Source organism: Lutzomyia longipalpis, chromosome 1 (genome assembly GCF_024334085.1).
Source record: "Lutzomyia longipalpis isolate SR_M1_2022 chromosome 1, ASM2433408v1".
NCBI classification, from domain to species: domain Eukaryota; kingdom Metazoa; phylum Arthropoda; class Insecta; order Diptera; family Psychodidae; genus Lutzomyia; species Lutzomyia longipalpis.
Window position 1 is genome coordinate 35478927 of NC_074707.1, and position 9802 is coordinate 35488728.

General features: G+C 36.2%; 1 protein-coding gene across 4 annotated transcripts; it reads right to left on the reverse strand.

Moving 5' to 3' along the window:
• Nucleotides 1-48: 48 nt before the first annotated feature.
• On the reverse strand, nucleotides 49-7368 carry LOC129786317 (facilitated trehalose transporter Tret1-like). 4 transcript variants are annotated; one of them, XM_055821245.1, is made up of 6 exons: nucleotides 7012-7368; nucleotides 6784-6857; nucleotides 5907-6070; nucleotides 5441-5643; nucleotides 4390-4752; nucleotides 49-1521 (listed from the first exon to the last, which is right to left on the reverse strand). In XM_055821245.1, the coding sequence occupies exons 1-6, from the start codon at nucleotides 7103-7105 to the stop codon at nucleotides 968-970; spliced, it is 1452 nt and encodes a 483-aa protein (XP_055677220.1). In that variant the 5' UTR covers nucleotides 7106-7368; the 3' UTR covers nucleotides 49-967. The 4 variants fall into 4 exon arrangements, with proteins under 4 accessions (XP_055677220.1, XP_055677219.1, XP_055677218.1 ...); XM_055821244.1 differs by having other exon boundaries at nucleotides 4390-4755; XM_055821243.1 differs by having other exon boundaries at nucleotides 6754-6857.
• Nucleotides 7369-9802: the final 2434 nt, after the last annotated feature.

Below are 9802 nucleotides of genomic sequence, written 5' to 3' on the forward strand. Positions count from 1 at the left end.
TAAGCTTTTGAGCTTTCTCTAACTTAGACATATCGTACAACTCCAATATTTTTTTTTTCAAAAATTTTTATTAAAAAAATATCATATTTTTACAATTTTCTTTTATAAAATATTTGAAACATTAGATGATGAGAATCATGGAAAACTACCTACTATTACCTACTATAAAAAATATATATATAAAAGAAAAACTTATAGGTATTATTTAAAAGTGTTTCATATTTTGAGGGAAATACAAAAAATCCATGTGGTTTATATAAAGAGAGATTTTAAGGCTAATTTCAAATTTACATTAAAACACTTGTAAAAAAAAATATAATAAAAAAATATAATAGTAAGATATATAGTGTTTGTAAATTGAAGTACATAAGATTTAGAAAAGAAAATATGGCAGACAAGTAATGTTTAGTAAACTAAAATTATATTTTTAGGATTTCAAAAGAAATATTATGTACATACTATGAAAAGAAAAGTCAAGATACCTAAAATACATACATATATTAAAAAAAAACTAAAAGGTAAATAAATGAAAAACTTAAGTAAATATTACATAATATAGGCTGCTAAAAGTTTTAAAAAAATTGTTCAAAGTGATTGAAAATATTCATTTAGCTATCTTTGTTGAATTAACTTGAAAAAATGGGTAAAAAATGATCTATGCCTTAAGTAAAAGTGGATAAGTTGATGATAATTTGAAGCAAAAAGTGATTTTGCATCTTTCATATTAAAAAAAAAAAACTCTGTCTACGTGGTAGCTTAATCTTCATTCCAAAAGCTATGATGTAATTTTTGATCAAAAACCTCTAATAAGTGTATTCTCTTTGAGAGCATCCACTGTCATCATTGAGACAATGTGAAACTTTTGTTCAGCAAACTGTTAATATTCGATGTTGAGTATTTGAATATTAAAGTCGCCTTAATTTACTTAAATGCCTTTTCACTTTAACCTTACACACATCACTGGCCCCTACAACATGCTATCACCAGGAATGTTGTCTATTGATTCCACTTGATCTGCTGAATGGGATAGGTCACGTTCAATGGAAGACGGAACACATGCCACAATAAATACCACTGCCAGGAGACTTATGCAGCCGATAAAGATGAGAATCCATCCAAGTCCAACAACCGGCCAACCGTAGGCAAAAATCCATGCGATAAAGGTAACCGTTGCCCAGGCAATGGTAACACTGAGAGAACGCCAAAGAAGGAGCTTTTTGCGCTCAATGAGATGATGTTGGTAGACTGAGACACTTCGTCGATAGCCAAAAGCATAGAAGAGGAGAAAAATTGCAAAACAAACCGCTGGGATGTAGCCAAAGTTCCTTTTTGCACGATTTGTACTTCTCTGCAGGAGATCATTGTTCCCAATGATAATCAGCAGGATTCCCATTATAATTCCACATGAAACAAGCAAGTATTTGGGGTTAATTCGAAAGCGCGTGAATGCTCCTAAAATTGTTCCAACAATGAAACCCGATGCTACAAGGAGAGTTTCCACAATTCCGGTATCTCCATCATCTGGAAGGTAAGTATTACAAGACTCAAATTAAGGCTATACTTTGGAGTTATTTGAATTGATTAATTCCCAAAATTCTAAAAAAAGGCATTTCAAAATAATTTATAACGATCTTTTAAAAAAAATTAACAGAGCTTGGATAAGGCAAAAAATATCAAAACGTCGCTAGAATAAGGAAACCTCTTTATAAATTTTTGTCAGCAAAATTTTTTTCAATTTTAAATATAGAAATCTTCTCAATAAATTCTTTAAAGAGATTTAGTTGGTGTTCCACTTCGTGGCCAACACCAAGTATTGTAATCGTCGGAAAAACCGACCACCTCAGATCGGGCTCAAACTTGGTATGAGCACGTTTTAGACATCCCACATTCCAAAAATGGTGGTGGAAAATTTTTGATCCGGCCGGCCGGTCGCCCAAACTTTGCCTTATAGCTCGAGAACGGTAACAGATAGAGACTTCCGGTTTGAAGTTTTCTATAGAAATGTGGGTGTAAAATTTCATTTTTTCGCATTTTCGAAATCCAAGATGGCCGTCGTCCGCCATTTTGAACTACTGTCAACCACTTCCCTTATAGCTAGAGGTCTGAAATTTTAGTATGTTGTAGAGCTCAGTGAGACGTTTTCGGTCAAGCGGTTTAGCAAATATGGCGGCCTAAAGCAAAAAGTGTTTTTTCAATATATCTCGAGAACGACTTGACCGATTTTGACCATCTTGGTATCAAATGAAAGGTATTGCGAAGCCTTACAACTGTCTAGAACATTCCAAGTTTCAAAAACATCCGCAAGAGGCGCTAAATTCAAAAACAAAAATTGCCTAACTTTAAGGGGCAATATCTCCGAATCCCCATTAGGCAAATCTTTTAAATTTTGATATGTTGTAGCCTGACTCAATATCTTTCACCAGTCCGAAAATGAAGAAAATCTATGTCGCCGTTTAGAAGATATGGCAATTTGAAAAATTCTTGCATTTGAAAAGTTCTAAGAGCTATATCTCCTGAACTGCTTGACCGATTTTGCTCATCTTAGTATCAAATTAAAGGTTTTGCAATTCTCTACAACTTTCTAGAACATCAGAACCCACTAGAACCACTTCTTCGAGACAAAAAACGCCAAAAACTGTTTTAGTAAAACAAAAAGCCGCCATTTTGTGTTCTAGAGGTGACCTTGAAAGTCATTGAGATATATATCAAATTATAGCTTGTTTCAAGACCTTTCCAAAAATAGTCAAGAAAGTCAATCATAACGCGTCCAGTTATTAGAGTTGGTATACCACAACGCGGATGGGTCAGTCTATGCGTTGTAATTTAATTTTTGAGTAGTATTAGTAGGCAAAGCCGATCTTTTGTGAAATTTGGCAATTTGATGCATAAAAAAGGTCATATCCTAAGTTCTATTAGACCTACAAAAATTTCGTGACCAGTTATGGAAAGCTATTGAAATAAGCTATAATATGACATATACTTCGATACAGTCATACCCCGCATAATCAAGTCGAGGTTATACTCTTCTCACCCATTAATTTTAATGCGTAAGAAGAGTATAACCTCGACTTGATTATGCGGGGTATGACTGTACATTTCAAGGTCACCTCCAGAACACAAAATGGCGTATTTTTGTTTCACAAAAAGAGTATTTCGCATTTTTCGTCCTGAAGGAATGGTTCTAGAGGTTTCTGATGTTTTAGAAAGTTGTAGAGTTTTGCAAAACCTTTAATTTGATACCAAGTTGAGCAAAATCGGACAAGCCGTTCAAGAAATATGACTCTTAAAACTTTTTAAATACAAGAATTTTTCAAATGGTCATATCTTCTAAACGGCGACATAGATTTTCTTCATTTTCGGACTGGTGACAGATATTAAGTCAGGCTACAACATATCAAAATTTAAAAGAAATCTATGATCGGGGTTCGAAGATATTGCCCCTTAAAGTTAGGCAATTTTTGTTTTTGTATTTAGCGCCTCTTGCGGCCATTTTTGGAACTTGGAATGTTCTAGATAGTTGTAGAGCTTCTTAAAACCTTTAATTTGATACCAAGATGATCAAAATCGGTCAAGCCGTTCTCAAGTTATATCGAAAAAACACTTTTTGCTTTAGACCGCCATATTTGCTAAACGGCTTGACCGATTGTCAAGTATGAATTGTTGATGAAAACGTCTCACTGAGCCCTACAACATACTAAAATTTCAGACCTCTAACTATAAGGGAAGTGGTTGACAATATTCCAAAATGGCGGATGGCGGCCATCTTGGATTTCGAAAATGCGAAAAAAAGAAAATTTACACCCACATTTCTATAGAAAACTTCAAACCGGAAGTTTCTATCTTTTACCGTTCTCGACTTATAAGGCAAAGTATGGCGCACCGGCCGGCAGGCCGGCCGGCCGGATCAAAAATTTTCCACCACCATTTTCGTAATGTGGGATGTCCAAAACGTGCTCATACCAAGTTTGAGCCCGATCCGAGGTGGTCGGTTTTTCCGACGATTACAATACTTGGTATGCCACGATTGTGGTATACCAACTAATATCTGTAGGTCCTATAGAACCAGAGATATGACCATTTTTATCCATAAAATTACTGAATTTCACACAAAAAAATCAACTTTTCCTACTAATTCTGCTCACAAATCGCATTACAACGCATAAACAGACTTCTACACGTTGTGGGACACCAACTCTTATAACTGGACGCGTTATGATTGACTTTCTTAATATAATCTAAGAAAATTCACTTAATAATTTCATTCATCTTTTCAAAAATCATTTAAAATCAATAGATTAACCAATAAATCATCTTTAATTTTTTGGTCACAATCCAATCAAATAAAAATCAGAAAACAAAAAAAGAAAGGAATAACAAAAAAAAACTCACACAAATGATGAAGGCATGGAATCAAGTAGAAGAAAATGACGACAATTCCAATCATCTGCTCCCAAAAAATGAGCCCAAGTGTTGGAAAGAGCAATTTTATACTGTTGACATTCTCAAAAATGGTCCCAAAGGCAATTTGATCCTGCTTGCTGGACCAGAAATCAATATCGGCGTCAATCTGTTTGGTATCTTCGCTATATCTCAGCATCCCCCGGAATTGCCTGAGTATGTCCCTTGCTGCCCCATTTCGTCCCACGTTGCACAAATACCTCGGCGATTGAGGAATGAAAAATAGCCCAATGGTGATGAGGAGTGCCGGAATGAGAGATAGCAGGGCGATTACAGTACGACTGTGGAGATATCCTGCTGGAATGAAAGTAATACATAACGAATATGCGAGGGGGGTGAGAAAGTATGCGCGCACAATGAGGGGGGTGTGTTGGATTTTCTCAGATTTATACGAATTATGTACAAAAAGCATAACCAACTCTCTGAGAAAAGATGAAGCATACCACAGCATGGATATAAATCATTAATTATTCCATTTTGTTTTGCACGCGCAGATAGAGAAAATGAAATCAATGACATTCCGCAGTACCCTGTTGTATAGCTAATCCCCAGCCGATTAGATTCTCGGAATGACGAGAAAGCGAAAAATTCTTTCAATTGTAAATCCCTTAAATGGGGGGACACACAACCCGCTCTGATGCTGAAGTTTTTTTTTTATTTTTCATCTGTCAGCAATATGTGTAGCTTCCTGCTGTAGCGTGCTTGGGGGTGGTAGAGGTATATCCTTTTAGGAATGCAGCGTCATTCCGCTTTATATGTTTGGGTCAACAAGGATTCAATGTAATGGAAGCTGCGTGGGAGGGTGGAAAAGGAAAGCCGAGGGGATGATGGTGTATCTATATGGATGAATTGTCTGGAAATGTGGAGCATTGAGAATTTCTGTTGCCTAAGCTTGTTTGGTGAATTTCACAATGTTACTAAACACCATCCACCCACCCATACCATCGTATCTCATCGTCACGAAGATACTTGACCCACTCACCGGCTCCATACTGTGTGAGGACACCCATGGCAAATTGAGTGCAGAGAACATTATCGATGAGAAGACGCGTGTCCTTGCATGAACCACTGGCCATGAGATCTTCCAGGTAGATGGGGACAAGGAAATGAAAAACACCCACCGCTACACCACCCATTAGACGTCCACCAATAGCACCATAGAGTGGAGGAATTCCTATTGAGTCCCTATATATGAGAAAAAATCCATTCACATCCAATTAATCATATTCTGTGAATACGAACAGAACATCTGCAAATATTTAAATAAATTCTTTTATTTCTACTTCAACATCCTCGCGTCAACGAGGAGCTTTTTTTTTAAACAAGCAAATTATGCTGCTCTCTGCATAAAAAAAAGCTTATTCAATATTCCCTTCAGCAACTATAACCCATTGCAGCGATATTTCATGCATAGTTTATTATCGATTTTATTTCAACCCTAAACTCACCCCACAAATGGCACAACCCACGAGAGGGTGGCAAAGAAGGCGGCTAGAATGAGGAAGGACTTGAGACTGACTGCATTTAGCATTTTGTAGACCACAAGTGGGATTAACGTAGCCACAAAGGACAGCGAAGCGATTACATAGAAGAACTTCACGTCCGGATCTTCCTGCAAAAATTCATTTCATTTAAAATGGAGAACAAGACCAATGCGCAGTGACTTCGCACAAAAGGGAGAAAATCCTATATAGAGTGGGTGGATTAAACTAATCAGCATAAGTTTCACCCACCCATGGGGGTTTTTCAAGTTAGTTTGTATTCCTTCCTTGTGCTTCGCAAATAAAAATGAAAAGAAAAACTTTTCTCTGCTGAACCTCTATAGTAAATTAAATTATGTAACGACCTACCGTAATATTTTGTTTAGTGTATATAAACTCATGTGAGTACGTATACACTTTATATTTAGTCTTGATTAAAAATATTGTGACTAAGCATATTTTTTTTTCCAGAGGAAGCTTTTAATTTTTAATCTTATAGGTCACGTCAACAATACGAGATGACCGTGAAATAATATTTGAAAATACACTGAGGTTCGGAGTAAGGGAAAAACTTACGATGCGGAAACTACTATATTGTATTTCTAAATAAAATTAGTAAAATTGCAATAATTTATTCAGTAGAAAAAACCTTTCTTTGAATAACTAATTTGTCAAATGAAAAGTAATTTAAATTAAATTCGTTTTTTCCATTAATGTCTCAGAACATTCTAATTCAATACACAAAACCACGTTGGTGGTAACCACCGTTCTTTTAACCCCCATTTCAAAAGATCATTTTATATAGATTACACACAGATAGAATGAAGAATGGTGGAGGAATTACCATCAAAAGGAAAAATATGGCGTGACTCGACCATGCAATCGAATTTCCAATGATAAAGTATCCAAGGGATGCCACTGTGGAGAGAGAGAAAGAAAAAAAAACATAGAATGGAATGCAAAAGCGAATCGGTTGCAGAAAGATGAATAAATTCGCTTTTATCCATTGCAGAGATCTCACGTGCCAGCGGCAGTTGGGATTGTGTGAGCTACGATGCGAGGAAAAACGTACCGAATACGGTGCTATATGGAAAATTGCACATTCTATTTGAGGTGGATGATTCCGACGGGGAGGAAGGTCCCCCAGCCACTCCGTTTCCGGTCATTTGTGATAATTTTAACCCCAACACTTCACCCCTTGGCACGTCCTTTTCTGCACTCCCTGTTTTACACAAAAGCCACCTTATTTGCACTTTTTTTTAGATCTATATATGCGAAGAGAGTCACCCTGAAAACGTGATTTATTGTTGGTCACACGGAGTGAAAAGCAAAAATTCCGCACCACTCCACACTGGGGCTGTGATCTCGTGAAACTGAAATTGCTCGACAATTTCGGGCGGGATCTCCGGCACAATCATCCGCGAGGGAATGTTTGTGGTTTATGTATGTTATTGGAAAATGAATGAAGATATCTAATTTTTACTCAAGTTTAATTAAAATGAGATTGTTATGGCTGACTGACCTCTTGGGGCGTCTTTTATCATCTTCCAAATGATTCTTTTTTTTTTTCAATCCAAGCACGCACACACCCATTTGCCTGTTCCGGATTCAGTTGGGACTTCTAATCATTCGCATGATAAGATATGCCACAAATGCACATCCAATGAGACGCCGCTATTACACATTCATCAACTCAAGCATATATATTCCAAATAAGACGAGATGAACCTTTTTTGCTCATATCGTACAAAGTACATAGAGTGAGGAGGTCAAGATGTTTGAAATTTTTCTTGTGAATTTTATTTTTTACAATTCTTCATTTCATTTTTAAAAGACTCTTGCATGAAAACAACATTAATTTAAATTATAATAATGAATCATCAAAGAATCAAGAAAATTTTGATCATTTCCCAGAAAAGTGCTGAGAATGATACGAATTTTCCAAAATTTCGCAATTTATAGCAATTGTAGAAAATTCCTTTGAGTGTTAGATCAAAGCGTTAACATTAAGTATTAACATGATTTTCCAAAACCCATTAGAATGTCGAAAATGAAGAAGATTTTCCAAAAGTGAATTTTCTTTCACCAACGATGCTTATGAAAAATTTAGAAAATCAAAACATTGAAACATAAAATTGGACACCCAAACACAGGCATGGTATAGCCTCCTTATCAAAAGCAACCGCGAAGACGGAGAAACTGTGAGATGAATTTCCTTCACAAGTGGAAGCACACAACACTATTCCACTTGCGAATGGATCTAAATGGGGCCACTATTTGCGACACGACAGATGCGACGAAATCTCGTGTGTGCAGATTGTGTGAGGATGTGGAAGGCAACCAACGGGGGGGTGTGACACGTTTTTCCTTTCAAATTCGCAAGTTCGAGTTAAGAATTTATTTTCCCATTCGGAATATAGCGAAAGACGATGTCTATCTTGTACTCGCTGGGGTTGTGCCAATTGAAAATTTCGATAGGATGAAAATCGATGTGTGCCACTGAGAGATGAGGAGATAGTACGGTGGAAGAGAAGTCTGTGATATCGATTAAATTGCTCCTCCATGTGGAATGAGTACTATCATAGGGAGTCATTCCTCTTGGGAATGTTTCACGATCTGGCGGAGACGAATTGGACGAGTCGATGTGATAAACTAAAGAAGGAGGAAAAAACGTGATTTACTTTGACCTTCCTGACCAATTCTCCTCGAAAGATGCGATAGGAAGAAAATCAGGAGGGTAAAAAAAATTTAAAATTCTTTTTTGCTTATTTACATCACTGTCCATCTTTTTAATTGACTCTCTTTCTCTTTTAGTACAAGACTAGCCGACAAATTGGACGGATTGTAAATATAAACATTTTGCAGATTCGAAGAAAAAAAGTATGTGATTAGATTATGTAATAAATAAGAACAAAAAAATCGGATAAGAAAAAATGCAAGACAAAGTCTGTTTTTTCTAAAATTCTTTTCATTTACTCCCGTGTTCTTTGCAAATGATCTTGATAATAATTAAAGAGATCATTAAAATCCATCAATGCATCATTTATATGCTTTTGCATATTTTATTAAATTTATTTGCCCTGAAGGCTAAAAAAAAGAGATTTTATGCTCAATCCGAGAGCTTTTCTTCTTTATGTAGGTATCATCTTTCAAATGTGATGTCAAAAAAAAAGTCTTATGCGTAGCAAACAAAAGCCATCGTTCTAAATTTTATTATATATACAGTCGGGAGGCAGTTTTAGGATTGAATTTGAAGCACATCGCGATAAAATTCAATTGATTTTCAATGCATGTTTGCGAATCAACGCCAAAATGTAGACTGAATTGAGACGCTACGTATACGAGGCTGAAAAAAAATGCTAAAGAAATGACTTTATGAATATATATAGCTACCCCCATTTGCAACCTTACCCCAGTTCCATCGCTAAGAGGAAGGGTGGGGAAGAAAAGTGAGAAAATGGAAAAAATACGAAGAGAAAATGAAGGTGTGGAATTATTGGGAAGTCTCTCTGTCTCATGGGGAAAAATACTCATTGGCCTTTTGTAATCTTTGTATTCCAATTGAATAAATCTTCAGCACCATCAGGAGTTTCTGATTCACATTCATTGGGTGCGATAAGTTTTCTTGATAACGCAAAACAGTGTGGCATTGGCGTGAAAATGGGCTGTGGAAAAGTGTCAAAAGAGATGGTCGTTACATAGACTACATTTCCTCTCTCAGTTTGTGCGATTGTGCTTTATTGCAAAGATATATAACTCCTTGGTATACTTTCCAAAAATGACTCTGCTTTTTGTCTTGAACTTTCCTCATTTCCCAAACCAAACAACCATCCTTTTTGGCATGTAATTCACCACCACCAAGA